This window comes from Sapajus apella, unplaced genomic scaffold (genome assembly GCF_009761245.1).
Source record: "Sapajus apella isolate SASKATOON/1434 unplaced genomic scaffold, GSC_monkey_1.0 scaffold100, whole genome shotgun sequence".
Classification (NCBI taxonomy): Eukaryota; Metazoa; Chordata; class Mammalia; order Primates; family Cebidae; genus Sapajus; species Sapajus apella.
Window position 1 is genome coordinate 5,319,225 of NW_022437040.1, and position 20,550 is coordinate 5,339,774.

Below are 20,550 nucleotides of genomic sequence, written 5' to 3' on the forward strand. Positions count from 1 at the left end.
GGGGTGGCGAAAAAGTTTGGAAACTAGAGAAAGGAGATAATGGCTCAACATGTTGAACACACTAACAGCCGCTGGATTGTACGCTTTATGACAGTTCATTGTGTGTTATGTGAATTTCACCTCAACTTTTTAAAAAGGAGATCCTGAGACCAACAGATTTGAATATTGCTTATCTTACGATTCTCAAAGAAGGGTCCTCAGCCCAGAAGGATCATCCTGAAGTCTTTATGGTGACTTTAGCATTTTATGAAGTAAGTTTTCAGGAGACCCTGAATTTTTGTTTTCAAAAACCAAAAGTAGCAATGCTACTAAAGTTTATGGAAGACTCTAATTCGGCATTCTGTCAAGAACGTAAAATTTGCATAGCTCCCAGGAAGCCTGCTGTTCCTGATGCAACAGCAGACCCATCGTGATACTCACTGGTATTCCTTCAGCTAATTATGGATTCCTGCCAGTGATTTTCACGGAGGGGTTGCGTTGGCAGGCTCCCAATGTGCATCCTCATAATCAATTAATTTGCTGTGGGTTGAAAACCTAAACAAACTGAAAGTCAATAACTCTTCTTAGATCTGTAGAAGTAAGATCACAGGGTAGCTCACTGTCCCCAATATTGGAAAGGCAGACAGGCTGATACAGGGAAATCACAATTTCCTGGAGCAGAAGCAAATGTCTTCTCCAGTCTTGTTGACTCAAAGTAGGTCTCCTGTCTACGCCTGCACTGCCACCAGAAGATATGAGATGATTCTGATTTCATAAGGCCCAAGCCACAGACCCCACTCCTAGAATCAGTAATAAAGAGAAGATCTTAAAAGCAGCCAGAGAGACGTGAACCATTGCAGAGAAACATAAATAAGGATGACAGGTTCAAGCAATTCTCCTGCCTCAGCCTCCCATATAGCCGGGATTACAAGCATGCACCACCATACCCAGCTAAGTTTTGTATCTTTAGTAGAGATGGAGTTTCACCATGTTGGTCAGGCTGGTCTTGAAGTCCTGACCTCAAGTGATCTTCTCGCCTCAGCTTCCCAAAGCGCTTGGATTACAGGGGTGAGCCACCATGCCCGGCAATAACCACTTCAAATGTAAATTGTCTACACATCCCAATTAAAAGACAAAGATCATAAGATTGGATTTTAAAACCAAGAATAAATATATCCATACTATAAGAAATTAAAAAATTAAAAGTTCACATGTACCCCAAAGACTAAAACGCAATAATAAAAAAAAGAAAGAAAAAAAATTAAAGTAAAAAGATTGAAAACACTTAGCACAAGAAAGCTGGAGTGCTGCTATTTAATATCAGATTAACACATTTGAGAGTAACCAATATAGCCAAGGACAAAGAAGGTCATTTCATAGTGCTAAAAGGATCAGTTCTTCAGGAGGCCATAGCAACCCTAATGCTAGGATTGTTAGGACTGCTGTGCACTTAACACCAGAGCTTCAAAATACATGAAGTGAAAACTAACTGAACTGCAAAAGTGGATAGTCAAATCTGGGACCATCGTGGAAGATTTCAAAAAGCTTCTCTCACTCTCAGACACAGGTAGAACAAGTAGATAGAAAACCTGATAAAATATAGAGGACTTAAATAACATTATCAACCAATTTGACTTAATTGAAATTTATAGACCATTTACCCAAAAAAGACTGAACACACATTCCTGTAAAATGCATGAGGAACATTTAACACCATAGGCTGTTTACTAGCACATTTTTTAAAAGTCTCCACCTTACACTCTTTAAGATGGCTGTTATCAAAAAGAAAACAGAAAATAACAAGTGTTGGTAAAGATATGAGGCAATTGGAACTCTGCACTGCTGGTGGGATTGTAAATGGAGCAGCCGCTGTGGAAAACAGCATGGCAGATGCTCAGAAAAAAAAAAAAAAAAGAATTGCCATATGATCCAGCAATTCCATGTCTGGGCATACACCCAAAAGTATTGGAAACAGGGTCTCAAAGAGTTTATAGCCAAGTTATTCTCAATGGCCCAAAGGTGGAAGCAACCCAAGTGTCCATCAGCAGATGAAAGAATAAACAAAGCATGGTACGTATGCATCATGGAATATTATTGAGCCTTACAAAGGAAGGAAATGTTGACACAGGCTATGGCACAGATGAAGCTAGAGGACATTAGACTCTGTGAAATAAGCCAGACGCCACAGGACAAACACTGTATGTTTGCACTTATCTGAGTTCCTTCCTCAGAGTAGTCAGATTCACTGAGACAGAAAGTAGAACGGTCATTGCCACGAGCTGGGGGAAGGAGAGGAGGAGTTGTCATTTAATGGCAACGGAGTTTCAGTTTTGCAAGACTAAAAAGTTCTGGAGAAGGATAGTAGTGATGGTTGCATAGCAATGTGATCGTACTGAATGCTGCAGAATTGTGCACCTGAAAATGGTGACGATGGTGAATTGTACATTGTCTGCTTTTTACTACATTTTTAAATATATATATACACTGTTTGACTCCATTTATACGAATTCATAGAAAATCCCAACTACCCTGCAGTGACAGAAAGCAGATCAAAGACTGCCAGTGGAAGATTACAAATGAGCATTATCTCGATTGTGGTTTTATGGGTGTGTACTTACACCAAAACTTACCAAACTGTGTACTTCGAATATGTACAGCTTGTTATATGTTCACTAAACCCCCAATAAAACTTTCATTAAAAATTACCTGTTTGGAATTCCTAGCCAGGTTCTGTTTTTTGGACTGACTCCTGAGTGAATCTCTCCTGGCCTCACCAGCCTGCAGTTCAGATGAAACTGTGCTCTTGGTGATAACCCCGTGTGCACACACAGTCTCTTTCAGAGCCTGCAGACTCAGATAAGACCGTGTTCTTGGTAATAACCTGTAAATAACCCGTACACACACACACACACACACACACACACACACACACACTCTCTCTCTCTCTCTCTCTCTCTCTCTCTCTCTCTCCTTCAGAACCTGCAGGTTCAGATGAGACCACACTCCTGGTAATAATCGCCACCCCACCCCACACATGCACAGTCTCCTTCAGTCTACAGGTTCAAATGAGACCATGTTCTTGGTAATAACCTCTCTCTCTCTCTCTTTCTCTCTCTCTCTCTCTCTCTCTCTATCTATCTCTCTATCCTTCAAAGCCTGCAGGTTCAGATGAGACTGCACTCTTGGTGATAGCCCATATGCGTGCATGCGCACGCACACACACACACACATACACACACACATACACACACACACACTGTCTCCTTCAGATATGTTTAGGAGTCCTCAGTGTCTGACCAGACAGCCTTCCTGGGCTCCACCTATGGGAGGGGAACACCCTCCTCCTTCCCACTATATGTCGTGTTTTATTACCTGGGCACTAAGACAAGTGACTGTGTCCTAGAGTCTCGCAGAATCCTTCATGAATCCTGCATCCCCGGCTTCTGCCCGCAGCTTTTCTTTCCATAAGTTTTTGACACAGACCCATGGAAGAATTTCTGAGACAGGTATCAGGATGTCCTCTGTGTTACTCCCTATTCTTCTCCCCCAGCCTCACTCCTCCAAAAATGCAACTAGAGTCACAGGTCCTGCCCCATAGGTTTCCCAGAGGTGCCCAGATCAATCTGAATTCTAGGGGCGAACACAGGTGATCAGAAACCACCAACCACGTGCCTCAAGATGAGGATGTAACACCATCTGTTAGGACCTCTGGACTCTAGGTTCTTTATGTGTTCATTTTACAAATATTTAACACTACTCCTTAAGGAAAACCTAGAAACAAGGGGCTCGATTGCTGTTGGGACAAAATGACGTGTAAAGTGTTACAGTGTGGCAGATTTCCCACGTTAAGGCTCCAGACTGCTAGCTCTGTTCTCATGCAACACCTACTCGTGGACTTGTGAGAACAAAGTCACCAGGTGCTGCTCTGCTGGGTGCCAGGAACACTCCACCAGGCACAAAACCGAAAAGGTGGGAGAATGTGGGACAGGCAGGAGAACTGGTTTCCTGCCCACCTGCGCCACTCTCTGCCCTCACTGTGAAGGAAGAGAAAAAGAAAAGAGGGGTGGTGAAGTCCATGCCCCAAGTCTGTGCTTCTTGATGCTTTGCAATTTGTGGAGGAAAGACAGGCTCTAATACCCAGAATACATTAAATTGTGATTCCCAAAAACCTAGGGCAGTCAGGCTGCATTTTGGAAGCGGCAGCCAGGAGTGCAAGTCCCGCCCACGGGAAGGAGGAAAAGTGGGAGAAAGCTCGAGCTAGCCCTCGGAGTTTCCCTCGGGCAAACGTGGCCTGAACGAGATCCAGCCTCAGCGACAGAGCAAGACTCTGTCTCAGGAAAAAAAAATTAATTAATTTTAAAAAAGCAGCTGAAAACATTATAGAAGTATGGTAGATGATTAATTTTTTAACATATTTTTCTAAATTCTGTAATACTTGTGTTATTTGCAAACTTTTCAAAACATGCAATTTGTTGTGCTTTATTTTATCCTTATTTTACTTTTATACCTATAAAAAGAGAGAAAGGCTATGGCCCAATCTGCTTTCAGTGGCCATTTGGACCCCAAACTGCTTTCTGTCCACTCTTTACCTCATTTTATTTTTAATTTGTATCTTTTGTCATTTGAGAAAATAGTCCGGGATGGGCAAGTGGCACTGGTGTTCACTAAAAAATAAATAAAAAGTCTGGCTACAGGGTTGTGCATTTTAATGCTCGATTCAAAATAAATATTGGTATCCTCAATTTTCTCTATTAATTTTGTTTCAATTTCATTGACTTCTGCTATTTTTTTCTTCGTTTTGTTTACTTTCAGCTTTATTTGCTTTTCTTTTTATACTTTCTTTAGGTAAAAGCTGAGATCATTGAATTGAGATTTTTCTGTTTCTCTAATACAGGCATTTTAATACTATAAATTTCCCTCTAAGCACTGCTTTAGCTGCATCCCTCAAATTAAGAAATGCATTTTCATCCCATTCAGTTAAAAAAAAATTCTACCTTGTGATTTCTTCCTTGACCTGTGGATTATTCAAAAATATTTTGTTGAATTTCCAAATATTTGAGAATTTTCTAGCTACCATTCTATTAATGATTTTCATTTTAATTATGTCATGTTGATAATATATTTTATATGATATAAATCCTTTTATGTTTATTGAGGCCCAGAATAGAATCTATTTTCAATGATTGAGAAAGGGCTCTCTCTTGGTGAATGTTCCATGTGTATTTGTAAAAAATGTGTATTCTATCTGCTGTTGTTGGATGAAATGTCTTGATAGTGTTTTCAATCTTCTATATTCTTACTGATTTTTTTCATCACTTGTTCTATGAATTACTGAGAGAGGAGAGTTGGACCATACTTCAACCATAATTATAGATTTTTTAAAATGTCTCCTTTTAGTTCCACCAGTTTTTGCTTAATGTGTTTTGAAGTTCTATTGTTAAGTACATTCACATATAAGACTGTAATGTCTTCCTGATTCATTTACCCTGTTAGTATGTGATGTCCTTCTTTATCTCTGGTAATATTTTTTATCCTGAAGTCCACTTTGTCTGATATTAATATAGCTATTTTGGGTTTCTTTTTATTAGTGTTAGCATGGTACTTTTTTTCATTGTTTTACTTTTAACCTGTCTGTGTCTTTATATTTATAATGGGTTTGTCGTAGCAAGAATATAGTTGGGTCCTGCTTTTTAAAATCCAATCTGATAATTTATCTAATTTCTGGAGCTGTTTAAACGATGTATATTTAATTTAATTATTGATATGACCACATTGAAATCTATTATCATGCTGTGGGTTGGCCCATCTATTCCTTGTTCCTTTTCTTCTTATGCCCTTCCCTGTTTTGATTAACTGAGGTTTTTGTTTTGTTTGTTTTGTTTTGACACAGAGTCTTGTTCTGTCACCCAGGCTGGAGTGCAGCGGTGTTACCGTAGCTCTCTGCAACCTCCGCCTCCCGGGTTCAAGCAATTCTCCTGCCTCAACCTCTGGAGTAGCTGGGATTACAGGTGTGCACCATCACCCCTGGCTAATTTTTGGATTTTTAGTAGAGATGGGGTTCACCATGTTAGCTAGGCTACTCTCGAACTCCTGACCAAGTGATCCACCCGCCTCATCCTCCCAAAGTGCTTGAATTACAGGCATGAGTCACCACACCAGCTGATTTTTCTCCTCTCTTTTTACTCCTTAAGTTTCAGTGTGGATAATTTCCACTGATCTCTCTTCATGTTCACCAATTCTTTCTTCTGCTATATTCATTTTATGAATAAGCCTGTTGAAGGAATCCTTTAAAGCTGAGACCATGATTGTATTAGTATGCTAAGATAAACTCTATTTCCAAATACAGTGACATTGAGGACTAGCCTTCAATATGTAAATTTTGGGTTACACTAGTCAGTCTATAACAATCATTTTCATTGCTCATGTTTCATTTAACTCTTTTTTTTAGAGTTTCCATCTCTCTGATCAAATTCTCTGTCATGGGTTGTCTACCTTTTCGCTAGACTCTTTAACACATTAATCAGTTAAAACCTCTGCTAGTTTGAGCATCTGCACCATCTCTCTGTCTGGTTCTGTTGACTGTTGTTTTGTTTGATCTTGCTTTTTGGGATCTCTTATAATTTGGATTAAATGCTGAACTTTGTGTGTAAAAGCATAGCAGAGACTGAGGTAAATAATACACTTAGAAATAGCATGTATCTTCTTCTGTCGGTTGATTGGTGTGGGAGCTGATTCAATTTAGGATCTACCCAAGGCTGGATTGATGGGCACATGTGACCTGGGCTATAACATAGGGTTTCATTGCTTAGCAGGGCCCTGAACTTGGTTTGATGCTCTGCTGTTACCATGCTGAAATTCTTAGGAGTTTTGAACAAGAGACCTCATATTTTCATTCTGCACTGGGCCTTGCAAATTATGTAGCTCATAAGTATGAGTTTTTACCTGCTTCAGAAAACCTGGAGATAAGCACTCTACAGAAATGATGAACAAGTCAGGACTTTATGTATCAGCGTCACTAAGTTACGGAGTACAGATGGTTAAGCAAATATACCCAGCCAATAAGATAGTGTTTTTCAAAAGCCACTGAGATCTCCTCTGGAAATGGAAGGTTAAAGACTACTAATAGAACCAGCCATTGCCTCAAAGACCTAAATCATAAAAATTTATCAATTAGGCCAGATAGATAACATGACTAGCCAGGATTTCTCTTTAAAATTGGACTCACCAGGTTAAATGAAGAAATGACCAATATGAATATGCTTTTAATGATAGAATTCTTAGAATAATCTTGTATACTTGTAACTTTATGAATGTTCTTTCTATTATGTTATAAATTTGATTAAGTTTCTTATAATAATAAGCTTCTTTCTCTTTAAAAATATAACATCACTATATGTTCTATATCAATGTAACATAATGAAATTTATTTTAAATCACAAAAATGTAATGAGGATGTGGGGATAGGCTTACTAGTATGTTAAAATTGATGAAAATAAATAATATACTATATGTTTTTCCTTCCATCAGGAAAACAAAAACACTATAGCTAATACAAAAGAAATCTACAAGGGAAAAAACCCCAAGCCTATTGGAAATGTAGTTTCTCCTTTTAGACTTATTGTCAGGAGAAAAGTTAGTTGTCAGGGCCTGGCGTGGTGGCTCATGCCTGTAATCCCAGCAAGTTGGGAGGCCAAAATGAGGAGAATCCCATGAGCCTAGGAGTTCAAGACCAGCCTGGGAAACATAGGGAGACTTGGTCTCTTAAAAAAAAAAAAATTAGTTGTTAGAGAAAAACCAAAAATAGTGATGAACAACATAGATGTTCTCCTTCACATTCAGTGAATTCTAAGAAAAACAGCCCAGGCTGGTTTGGTCCTCCTGGTGTCAGAGACTCACCTTCTTTCCATCTTGTTCCTACTCTATGGATGGCTTGTGGCTTCCATTTTCAAGAGTCCTCATGGACCAGTGTTACTGCTGGAGCTCCAGTCATTATGTCTGCATTCCAACCAGAAAGAAGGAGGAAGGGTTTAGAATGGCACATTTTCTCCTTTCAAGGACATTTCAATTAAGTCACAAGATATAAAGCACATCTTTTGTTTTTATATTTATTTTGCATCTGTAAACAGAATTTGTGTAGTGCTTTTGGGAGAGTATGTAGAGAGAGTTTCTGAAGTAGATGAAACATCTTTAGGTCTAACAGTCTTCCCTAGCCGAGCCACCCTCGTCTACCAGGATCCAAATTCTAAATCTGTTATTGGAGCCAGCTGCGGGGGCTCATGCCTGTAATCCCAACACTTTTTGGGAGGCTGAGATAGGAGGATCTCTTGAGCCCGGGAGTTTGAGACCAATCTAGGTAACATAGCAAGACCCTGTCTCTTAAAAAAAGTTATTTTAATTAAACTAAATTAAAAAGATAAACTCCATTATTGGTTTTGTATTTTGGAAACAGTTTCATTTTAGGAGACTGTTTATTTTATTTATTTAAAACAGCTGTCTTGGGTGGTTTTTTAAAAAAAAACACTTTATAACAGCTAAAGATATAATTTGGGGAAAAAAGATAAATGACTCTAACTTCAGAGAAATAAATAAAATAGTTTTAGATTCATTAAAAAATAGTTTTAGATTCATTAATAGCTTATGTTTCAACTTAAAAGCCTATAAATTCTTACATTTAAAAAATTATAACATCTATAAAATGTTATACCTTATAGACATTTATTCTTAGCATTTTAGGTCAAGGACTCTTGAAATAACTAATAAATAATTATTTGTCAATTTAAAAAAATAGGCTGGGCATGGTGGTTCACGACTGAAATCCCAGTACTTTGGGAGGCCGAGGCAGGTGGATCACTCGAGGTCAGGAGTTTGAGACCAGCCTGCCAACATGGTGAAACCTTGTCTCTCTTCTCCTAAAAATACAAAAACTAGCCGGATGTGTTGGCGTGCTCCTGTAGTCCCAGCTACGCAGAGGCTGAGGCAGGAAAGTCATTTGAACCCAGGAGGCAGACGCGGAGGTTGCAGTGAGCCGAGATTGTGCCACTGCACTCCAGCCTGAGTGACAGAGTGAAAAATAAATAAATAAGAAAATAAGGCCGGGCGCGGTGGCTCAAGCCTGTAATCCCAGCACTTTGGGAGGCCGAGGCGGGTGGATCACGAGGTCAAGAGATCGAGACCATCCTGGTCAACATGGTGAAACCCCGTCTCTACTAAAAATACAAAAAATTAGCTGGGCATGGTGGCGCGTGCCTGTAATCCCAGCTACTCAGGAGGCTGAGGCAGGAGAATTGCCTGAACCCAGGAGACTGAGGTTGCGGTGAGCCGAGATCGCGCCATTGCACTCCAGCCTGGGTAACAAGAGCGAGACTCCGTCTCAAAAAATAATAATAATAATAAAATAAAATAAAATGAAATTCATGAACCAAATTCATTTCAAGTAAATTAAATATTTCTGATTTGCTAACACGGTAGGGGAATAGAAACACTTCTAATAGTTGCCTGGGCTAAAAGAAGATTGCTGTGGACTAGATGTGGCAAAGGCTATGGCTGGACTTTGATTTGCATGAGATTTTGATTTTTTTCTTTTTCTTTCTTTTTCCTTGTTTTTTTTTTGAGGCAGAGTCTATCACCCTGGCAGTGCAGTGGTGCGATCTCCTGGCTCACTGCAACCTCCACCTCTCCTCGCTCAGCCTCCTGACTAGCTAGAATTACAGGCATGCATGCACCACCACACCTGGCTAATTTTTATATTTTTAGTAGAGATGGGGTTTCACCCTGTTGGGCAGGCTAGTATTGGATTCCTGACCTCAAGTGATCCACCCACCTCAGTTTCCCAAACTGCTGGGATTACAGGCATGAACCACTGTGCCTGGCCGGATTTTATATTCTTTTCTAAAACCATAATCATTATTTATAAACTGGGAGATCTTACACAAGGACCTATAATTTCAAAGTCTCTTCAAAAACTAAAAATATGCTGGTCCAGTGCCTCATGTCTGTAATCCCAACACTTTGGGAGTCCGAGACGGGAGGATTGCTTGAGCCCAGGGGTTTGACACCAGCCTGGGCAACATGGCAAAATCTCATCTCTGCAAAAACACAAAAATTAGCCTGGCAAGGTGGCATGCTCCTGCAGTCCCAGCTACTTGGAAGGCTGAGTCAGGAGGGTCATGTGAACCCAGGAGGTCGAGGCTGCAAAGAGCTGTGATCACGCAACTGTACTGCAGGCTGTGCGCCAGAGCAAGACCCTGACCCAAAACCAAACAAAACCAGCTAAAAACATTAGCCTAGCAGACACGCATTGCTCTCCTGGACTCTACCACAGCTGGTAGCCTACTCGCTCTCATCTGGTGCCCCCCCACCCTGTGGCCCGTGCCCTGTAGGCATTGGGGTTTGTGATTCCCAGATACATCTTGGGTTTACATTTTTTAAATCTCGAGGTTCTGTCACTTTCTCCTTTCATTTTCTCCTGAGATCATTAAGAGATGAACCAAAAAACAAAGGCGAAGGCGGAAAGCTCTTCAAAGATTTCCCTTCTCCCAGGTGTGTACAGGAGATAAGGAAGGGAGAGAAGGAAGAGAAAGGGCAGCCAGGCTTCGGTGAGGCGAGGGAAGAGGCCGCGCTGTGTGCTTAGGAGGGTGCAGCAAGCAGGAGAGGACCTGAGGCCACTTCCTCATGGGGCACTCCGCTTTCTCGTTTGACCATCTTAGTTGGGCATCGTCTTGCTGTAAGAAGGGACAGCTAGAGACCCGGAACATTGCTCCCAGCTGTTGGGACTTCCACACAGGGTGGGGTTTCTGTCCTCACCCTCCGCTTTCTCATTTGACCATCTTAGTTGGGCGTCGTCTTGCTGTAAGAAGGGACAGCTAGAGACCCGGAACATTGCTCCCAGCTGTTGGGACTTCCACACAGGGTGGGGTTTCTGTCCTCACCGTCTGGTCATGGGACCTCCCCACCTGCCTTCTCCCTCCTCTGCCATTCTGCCTGGATGGATGGCCCTCGCTTAGTATCACAGATAGTATTTCTGCAGACACTCTCTGACCCCTAAGTTGTACTTAACATTTTTAGCTAACAGCTTTCTCTATAATCACCTTGGACAGTTTACAAAAGGCAACATATTATAGAGGATCTGTTATATATTTCATATCTAACATGTATTGAAAGCTTACTGTATGTTAAGCACTGTTCAAAATGTACTGTTGACCCACTTAATCTTCTCAAACGACCTATGGTGCAGATTCTATTATTTCCATTTTACAGATGAGGAAAGGAAGGCACAGAGAGGTTAATAATTTGCCCAAAGGAACCCGTCTGGAGATAGATATATGAATAGATATATAGATACAGATGCACACACACAGACATAAAGCATACGTAAATATGAAAACCAGGCTGGACACAGTGGCTCACACCTATAATCCCAGCACTGTGAGAGGCAGAAGGATCCCTTGAAGCCAGAAGTTTGAGACCAGCCTGGGCAACATAGTAAGACCTTGTCTCTACAGAAAAAAAAACTTAATTAGCTGGGTATAGTGAACAGGTGTCAGTAGTCCTAGCTACTCAGGAGGCTGCGGCAGGAGGATTGCTTGAGCCCAGGAAGTGAAGGCTGAAGTGAACTATAATTGTTCCACTGCACTCCAGCCTAGATGACAGAGCAAGATTATTATTCTTAAAACTTACGAAAACCTATCTCATAATTCTCAGTCACAATATGTGATGCTCAAAAGCAGATATTCACAGGGCTCCTGCATAAGAGATGCAAGGTATTACAGAAATAAGGAAGCAAAAAAAGAAAGAAAGAAGTAGAAAAAAAGAGGAGCTTCTCACAGTGAATGGCGAATGTAATTCAGATGTTCTTGAAGACTCAGAAGAGGCTTGAAACTGCAAAGCCGCTGTTTCATCCACGTGACTTTTGATCATCATTGTCTTCTACATGTGCCCAAGTGCCTGGAACAGACAATTACGGCCAATAAAACACAAAACTGGAGAGAATGTGCTTTCAATTAAAAAGTACAATTGCAAAACAGCTTTGAGTTCAAAACCAGGCTGGGCACAGTGGCTCACGCCTATAACGCCAACACTTTGGGAGGCCGAGGATGGCAGATCACCTGAGGTCAGGAGTTCGAGGCCAGCATGGCCAACATGGAGAAACCCCTTCTTTACTAAAAGTACAAAAATTAGCCAGGCATGGTGGTACATGCCTGCAGTTCCAGCTACTCAGGAGGCTGGGGCACAAGAATGGCTTGAACCCGGGAAGCAGAGGTCGCAGTGAGCTGAGATCACGCCGCTGGACTCCAACCTAGGCAAGAGAGCGAGACTTCATCTCAAAAAAAAACAAAAACAAAAACAAACAAAAAAACAATGAAACTTTTAATAGTGTTAAAACCACTCTACTCTGACATGGTCAAATATTTAAAGTTCAAGAATCCATTTCACAACTTGATTTTTCCAGCTGCTAAGTGATTATATTACGCTTAGGAGGCTTCAAATTCATATAATTGGGTGAATTATCAAGAAATGAATTGGTCTCTTGGGAATTTTTCCTTTCAAAGATTCATCACAAGTAAAAAGTAAGTGAAGGGTGATTTTCCCCAAGAACAGGCCAGCTTTGTGTTCTAGAATTTGGGGTTCTCTCACCCCAGAGATGCAGTTCACTGACTGCTTCCGTGTTTGAGGTTGATTTGTTTATCTGACTGCAGGGCGCCAGGGGGACTGACAAAACAGGCATTTTTTTTTAAGGAAGAACAAGGCTAATTAAAACAATCTGGCTAGATTGTCGAAGAGGATAAGTGGACATGCAAAAGTGTCTGGAGAAGGATGAGCTAACTAGAAGGGAGTGAGGTGGGTTTGCTGAGGACAGAGGGCAGGGTGAGTCTGGGCCATGACTGTCTTAGCGGTGTCCAAGGCCACCCAGGCCCAGGCCACCCCCCTCTATTTTTCCTGGGTTTTGCTACAACCCCAGAGAAGGGGAGAGAATTATTTGCCATACCAGGGAGTAGAGGAAAAAACAATATTAAATATTTGTTGATCTTGGCAAGTGGAAGCTCAGAGCCACATCTGACATAATTTACAAAAATAATGCAATGTGATGTGTTTTCTACTTGAGTATTGAAAGGCAATTCCTTCTTTTATACCCAATATTTTTTTTCTGCTCTTAAGCAAGACCCTTTCTGTGAGTCGACTCATTTCCCCTCCTTCAGTCTCACTGCCTTGTGGTCTCCAGGTTGGCTGCAGCAATTGGATTCCCTGTGGGGACCCTACAGACTCTAACTGGCCCTTGTTCCTAAGTCAATCAAAAACCAAGTACACTATCACTGGGTGACCATTAGAAATGCATCACCTTGGCCCAGTGCAGTGGCACACACCTGTAATCCCTGCACTTTGGGAGGCCAAGGTGGGAAGATCTCTTGAATCCACGAGTTTGAGACCAGCCTGGGCAACATGGAGAATCCCCATCTCTACAAAAACTACAAAAGTCATCCTGGCGGTGTGTCCCTGTAGTCCAGCTACTTGAGAGGCTGAGGTGGGAGGATTTGAGCCCAGGAGGTCTAGGCTGTAATGAGCTGTGATGGCTCCACTGTGCTCCAGCCTGGGCAACAGTGAGACTCTGTCTCAAAAAACAAAAATAAAATAAAATCAAGTAACATGCTGAATTGTATGTCATATGAATATATCTCTCTTTAAAAATTTAAGATTCTAACACACACACAAAAGAATCCCTTAACCTGAGCCACAGCTCTCCTCTTCCTGATCTCTCAGCCCGCCATCCTCCCCTCTGCCTGGCTCATCCGCCATCCTCCCCTCTGCCTGGCTCTGTCTGCCATCCTCCCCTCTGCTAAAAATACAAAAACATTAGCTGGGCATGGTGGCACATGCCTGTGATCCCAGCTATTCGGGAGGCTGAGGCAGGGAGGTGGAGGTTGCAGTGGGCTGAGATTGTCCCATTGCACTCCAGCCTGGGCAATAAGAGTGAAACTCTGTCTCAAAAAAAAAAAAGAAGCAGCAGTCTCTGGTAATTCACGCCTTATGTTAGGATAATAATGAACTGATAGAAGACCACGCCTTGAAAGGGCGGCCCTTGCCTGTCACGGCAGTTTGGGCTCATGTTTGCCTACTGTATTAGCACAACCCAGCACAGCTCTGTCCTTGGCTTCCTTAATTCCCATTGGGACTGTCTGATCCGCAGTGGCCAGTGTCTGTCTGGGACAATAGCACCAAAACAGTGATGTTTCCTGGGCATTACAGACTTGTTCTGGTGTCAGGCTTTCATCAGCGATGACGTTGGCAAACTCGCCAATGAATTACTCTGCTGCTTTGTGATTAGCAGATGCTTTATCCATACAAATCTTTAAAAATTTGATGCCATATATTTTCTTAAATTCTGCAACCAACCTTGAATAGTCACAATTCCCTTCCATTTTCAGTTCATCATAATAGATCGTTCTTGTTTCATGCTCAGCATCAAGTGGCATGTGTCCACTGTGATATTGATGGGTCACTTTTCCAGTGCGCAGTTGAGATCTTCCTTTTTAGCTTTATGCAGTGTTTTTCTATTTTTTGTCAACTCCTATGAGTCACCTGCAGCACTGAACTTCCACAGTCTATCCCTCTGTTTCTTCAGGTCCTGTATGGTGGTCGTTCCAACACTGTACTTTTCTGTAAGACATTTCACACTTACTCCACTGCCCAGTATCTCCAACAGTTTGACCTTCTGTGTCACAGATAAACATAAATGCTTTATTTTCTTATCACTATTATCCACAGGGGTATTTACAGACCTTTGTGACATTTTCTTTCTTTCTTTCCTTCCTTCCATCCCTCCCTCCCTCCCTCCCTCCCTCCCTCCCTTCCTTCCTTCCTTTCCTTGTTTCCTTCTTTCCTTCCTTCCTTTCTTTGTGACAGAGCCTCATTCTATTATCCAGGCAAAGTCCAGTGGCATGATCTTGGCTCACTGCAACCTCGGCCTCCTGGGTTCAAGCGATTCTTGTGCCTCAGCCCCCTGAGTAGCTGGGATTACAGGTGCGTGTCACCACACCAGGCTAATTTTCATATTTCAGTAGAGGGGTTTCACCATTTTGCCCAGGCTGGTCTCAAACTCCTGAACTCAAGTGATCTACCTGCCTCGGTTTCCCAAAGTGCTGGGATTACAGACGTGAGCCACTGCACCTGGCCAACATTTTCAACAATATCATTAGACCTCAGAGCAGATAGTAAGCAAAAACACCACAGTGAGCAGTGGACAGAGGCAGGCCTTGGCTCCATATGGGAAATTGTGGGGACCTGTCACGGGTGTCTTCCATCTGCACACATGCCATTTCACCATCCTTTGTGTGCACACTTGCATGGGGGAATCTGGGTGTGCACAAAAAAGATATCTCTCAGCTGAAGAGGGCTGGGAGAGTCTTTTTTGCCCTTAGGGATGCTGAATAAACAGCGTGTTGTCTGCCTGTGTTTTGATTGCAACCCACCCCATAATATCAGGTGTGGAATTTTCCACTTGTGATGTAATATCAGAGCTCAAAAACTTTTAAATTTTCGACCATGTTGGATTTGGGATTTGGAGGTCAGGAATGCTCAACCCATATGGTACTATTCATATGAAGTGTTTTTTTTTTGAGACCGAGTCTTTCTGTCACCCAGGCCAGGTGCCTCCCAAGCAGCTGGGACTACAGGCCAGAGTGCAGTGGAGAGATCTCGGCTCACTGCAACCTCAACCTCCCAGGTTCAAGCGATTCTCGTGCCTCAGCCTCCCAGGTACCTGGGATTACAGGCATGTGCCACCACACCCTACTAATTTTTGTATTTTTAGAATGGATGGGGTTTCACCATGTTGGCCAGGCTGGCAGGCTGGTCTCTAACTCCTGATCTGCCTCCGCCTCCCAAAGTGCTGGGATTACAGACATAAGCCACTGCACCCGGCCTTATTCATATAAATTTTTAAAAATGTAAACCATCCTGTCTGTTGCACATGGATATACACATGGAAAAGCGGCCTAAGAGTGCCTGAGAATGGTGAGTACCAATTTCAAGAAACATTACCTGCAAGAAGGTGGAAGATGGGGGAAGAGAAAGATGCAGGAATACAGAGTGGCTTCAAATTTATCTGTAATTTTTTGGATTCCAAAAAATATCTGAAGCAAACATTGAGCACACATATTAAGATTTGACAAGACTAGGCAGTAAGCTCATTGAAATCCACTATATTTATTGATTGCTATACTTCAAAGTGTATTTGAAATTTACATTATTTAACAACACATTTATATGTAATCAAATAGAGTTCTTTTAAGCATATTAAATTTAAAATTTTATTTTCAAATTTTAAAATTTACTTTTGGCCAGAATTCAGTAACATGGACACTTTAACACAGTGCTAGTTAGAAGGTATATTGATACAGGACTTCTGGAAAGCAAGATAGAAATATTTGTGTAAAAGAAAAAAGCCTTTTAAAATATTCTGTACCAGTTAACTCAATAGTTCTACGGAAGGAAATCTATTCTAAATAATCTTAAATTCACAAGATTTTGTAGAAAGATATTTATGACACTGTTATTTTTAATATTAATATAATGGAGGGGATGTTAAACTATGGTAATTTGCAGCCATTAAAACCTTTTACAAAGCATTTGTAATAATGGAGAAATCTCTACTTCGTAATGTTGATAGAATAAAGAAAATGCTTCATTTTATACATGGTAAGCTCAGCCTGCTTTCAGTAAAGCCTGAATATATTTGACAATATTAAGGAATATTGTTACTTTTTAAATCAGATCTTATCATCTTGAGATATATTCTTAAGTACTGAGGGAAATCGAATAATGTGGGATTTCCCCAGTTGGAGTAAGCGTGGCTATTCCTGCTTAGAGGAAAGAATGGACCTTGTGTGGTCACTGACAGGTGGTGGGTTCATTATTCTTTCTCCTTTTTTTTGTTTTTTTTTTTTTTTTTTTAATTTAAGAGACAGAGTCTGGCTCTGTTGTTCAGGCTGGAGTGCAGTGGCACCATCATAGCTCGCTGCAGCCTTAAACTCCTGGGCTCAAACAATCCTCCCGCCTCAGCCTCCCAAGCAGCTAGGACCACAGGTATGTGCCACCACATCAGGCTAATTTTGTTTTAATTTTTTGTAGAGATAGGGATCTCACCGTGTTGCCCAGACTGGTCTCCAACACTTGGGCTCAAGTGATCCTCCTGCCTCTGTCTTCCAAAGTGCTGGGGTTACAAGCAAGAGCCACTGCATCTGGCCTCTACTTTTGATATTTGAAAGTGTCCATAACAAAAGAAGCTTTCATAAGTCTGAAACACACAAAATGTTGACACTGATTATATTTACAGGTTGGATCCAAGTGGGTTTTCCAATCCTCTGCATTCCTTTGTTCAGTATGTTTACATTTATGCCCATTTTAAACTTTTAGGAAAAGAGGAGCAAGTACAGTCATGCCTCGCCTAGTAACAGAGATAGTTTCTGGGAAGCTTATCAGATGATTTCCTCGTTTTGCCAACATCACAGAGGACTTACACAATTCCAACGGGGTAGCCTGCTATGCACTGAGGCTGCATGGCCTCGCCTGCTGCTCCGAGACTGCAAAGCTGTGCAGCATGAAGCCTGCTGAATTCTGCAGCCAACCGTAACACAATGGTAAGGATTCGTGTATCTAAACCTAGAAAAGGTACAGTAAAAACACGAAATCGGCCGGGCGCGGTGGCTCAAGCCTGTAATCCCAGCACTTTGGGAGGCTGAGGCGGGTGGATCACGAAGTCAAGAGATCGAGACCATCCTGGTCAACATAGTGAAACCCCGTCTCTACTAAAAATACAAAACATTAGCTGGGCATGGTGGCACGTGCCTGTAATCTCAGCTACTCAGGAGGTTGAGGCAGGAGAATTGCCTGAACCCAGGAGGCGGAGGTTGTGGTGAGCCGAGATCGCGCCATTGCACTCCAGCCTGGGAAACAAGAGCGAAACTCCGACTCAAAAAAAAAAAAAAAAAAAAAGACACGAAATCATCATCTTACGGGACCACCAAGGCATGTATCAGCAGGCATTAACAGAAAGGTCGTTAGGCTCCACACGACTGTAGGAAAAGCTTTCATTTACTCTTTTCCCACTGTGCGTGTGTGTGTGGGCGGGGTGGGGGGTGGGGCTGTATAACAACCTACATTTACACGCCACTAAATTATTCTGTTTTTTGTTTTGTTTTATTTTATTTTTTATTTTTTTGAGACCAAGTCTCGCTGTGTTGACCAGGCTGGAGTGCAGTGGCATGATCTCAGCTTACTGAAACCTCAGCCTCCCGGGTTCAAGCAATTCTCCTGCCTCAGCCTCCTGAGTAGCTGGGATTACAGGCATGCACCACCACGCCCAGCTAATTTTTGTGTTTTTACTAGATACTGGGTTTCACCATGTTGACCAGGCTGGTCTCAAACTCCTGACCTCAGGCGATCCACCTGCCTTAGCCTCTGAAAGTGCTTGGATTACAGGAGTGGCAACCGCCTGTGGACCCCAGCCCTAAATTTTTTCATTTAACTTTCATTTTAAGTTCAGGGGTACATGTGCAGGTTTGTTTATAGGTAAACCTATGTCTTGGGGGTTTGTTGTACAGATTATTTCGTTTTCAAAGAGAATTTGCAAGTATCTCACAAAAGCCTTATCAACATGCTGTAAGATTTTAAGAAGTAATGGCAGAGGCTTGGAGATGTCTCGTCCTGTCCAAAGTCACCCCTAGACCTGAGAATCTGCACGTGGGAGCTTACAGACCCGGTTCTCAGGCTTCACTTGAGACCCCAAGAAAGAAAAAACCCACCTGTCAAAGAGGAGGATGGCAGCCTGGAAGAACCGAAGGAAGCCAGGCGCAAAGGTGAAGCACGGTGGCTCATCTCCCGCTTTTCCTCCCTCCCACTCTCTCCTTCTAATACGAGGCATTTTCTTGGGGAGCAAAGCTGCAGCAGGAATTCGGCCAAGTCAGAGCTGGGGCCCCAGCGGGCGCCAGTCGCCGCGGGAGCGATCAGGTGCCAGGGGCTGTGCTCTGCCCGGGCCAGAGCGCACAGGCAGGACCCCGCGTCTCCGCGCCGCGGCGACACCTCCACGGGCACTCACCCCGGCTCAAAGCCGAGCGCAGGGCCCCAGAGGAAGACCTGGAAAGTCGAAGTCGCGCAGCTGGAGGTGACCAGCGCGGGGCGAGGTCCAGTGGATCCGAGCGCAGAGGGGACTGGAGAGAGTCTGCTCTCCCACGGCTTCGCCCACTCTCTCCGCAGTGTGGACACCGAACCAAGCGCACTCTCGGGGTCCTGGAGCACGAGGAGCGCGGAGAACCGGGAGCCTCCCCGGCTTGCGTGGGTAAGGTCCTGGGGCCCCACGCGGCACGGCTCGCGGCGTCCCGAGGACAGGGGCGGCTGTGCGGGGCTGCGGCGTCCAGTGGGGCTCCTTCCCCAGCAGGGGTGGGGACGCTGAGTCACGGATCTGTCACCGCTCTGCACCTCTCCGCAGCCCTCCGGGGGCCAAAGCAAAAGCGAAAGCGAATGCGCCTGGCGGGACTGCAGGTCCCAGAGCCGCGCTCGCCAGCTCCCCGGGGCCTGGGCAGCGCTCGCCCGGGGCGCCCAGCGGGGCCCTGCGAAGCGGCGGCCATGGCCCGGCGGCGGGCGCGCGGCTGCAGGACCCTGGGCCTCCCGGCGCTCCTACTGCTGCTGCTGCTCCAGCCGCCGGCGACGCTGGGTAGGGAGCTGGGGGCCAGAGCTCCTGGGCGGGGCTCGGGAGGGGGCTGGGGCGTCGAACAGGACGGAACCGAGAGCCCCATCCCCTCCCCCGGCTGCGGTGTCGGTGCCTCCCAAGCGCTGTGCGCTCAGACCCGGGCAGGGGAGGGGCGCGGCGCCTGGCGGGAGCGACACATTTGGGGAGCGGGGGTCGCTGGGGGAGCGCGGTGGCTGCATCCGGGTCACCCACGGAAGGGAGCGGACGGCCGGGCTGGGGTCCCCGAAGCCGAGGGCAGGACCAATTCCGAGAAGCCAGTTTTGGCCACACAGAGCCGGCGGTGCCCAGCAGTTCCGAGACACGCGCGAGTGCACTTCTCCCAGGCGCGGGGACAGCAGGGCGTGTGTTGCAAGGCACGCGGTCTTCAGAGGGGTCCAGGAGAAACGACCCCTCCCAGCTCCCAGGCAAAAGTAAATTATGTCAGTGGGAGCTCAGAGGCTGGCGAGGAACTAGGTCCCGGGGGGAAACGCGTTGGGCAAGTCGCACACCTGGGGACCGGGAAACAACTTCCAATTCTTAAGCTATCAGGAAACCGGCAGAGGCCGCCGGGACGGGGTGGGAGCGGGAGATTGAAAGTGGGGGGAGTCTACACTCTCAGGAAAAGCGGGGACGAAGTCTGGTGATCCCTTTGTGTATTCCAGAAGAATGTGATCTTGGCAGTGAGGGTGGAATAAGCGATTTCTTGAGTTTTGTCCCGGGTCCCAGAGGAAGGAAGAGAAACAGTAGCTGGGTCTAGCTTTATCCTTGTCAGGATACAGCGCTTCATCAACTTTTTATAGTCTGGGAGCTTTTCGAGGGTCTGGTGAAAGCTATGAACCCCCTCCCCAGAA

The 20,550-nt window shown here is 44.0% G+C and overlaps 1 protein-coding gene and 1 long non-coding RNA gene across 6 annotated transcripts in view; one reads left to right on the forward strand and one right to left on the reverse strand.

Annotated features, from left to right (window-relative positions):
• Nucleotides 1-6,139: 6,139 nt before the first annotated feature.
• LOC116536432 lies at nt 6,140-18,902 on the reverse strand. Of its 3 annotated transcripts, XR_004262627.1 has the most exons (4): nt 18,777-18,867; nt 16,015-16,106; nt 14,368-14,631; nt 6,140-7,974 (listed from the first exon to the last, which is right to left on the reverse strand). It is a non-coding gene; the product is annotated as an uncharacterized LOC116536432 (long non-coding RNA). The 3 variants fall into 3 exon arrangements; XR_004262625.1 differs by lacking the exon at nt 16,015-16,106 and having other exon boundaries at nt 18,777-18,872; XR_004262626.1 differs by lacking the exons at nt 14,368-14,631; nt 16,015-16,106 and having other exon boundaries at nt 18,777-18,902.
• Nucleotides 18,895-20,550, forward strand: part of IL15RA (interleukin 15 receptor subunit alpha) — a 32,106-nt gene continuing 30,450 nt past the window's right edge. For 2 of the 3 annotated variants that reach the window (XM_032258189.1, XM_032258188.1), the window contains exon 1: nt 19,173-19,684. In XM_032258189.1, the coding sequence (XP_032114080.1) occupies nt 19,492-19,684 (193 nt within the window). In that variant the 5' untranslated portion in view covers nt 19,173-19,491. Of the gene's footprint in view, nt 19,685-20,550 lie in introns of all 3 variants that reach the window. The other variant, XM_032258187.1, reaches the window with a different exon arrangement.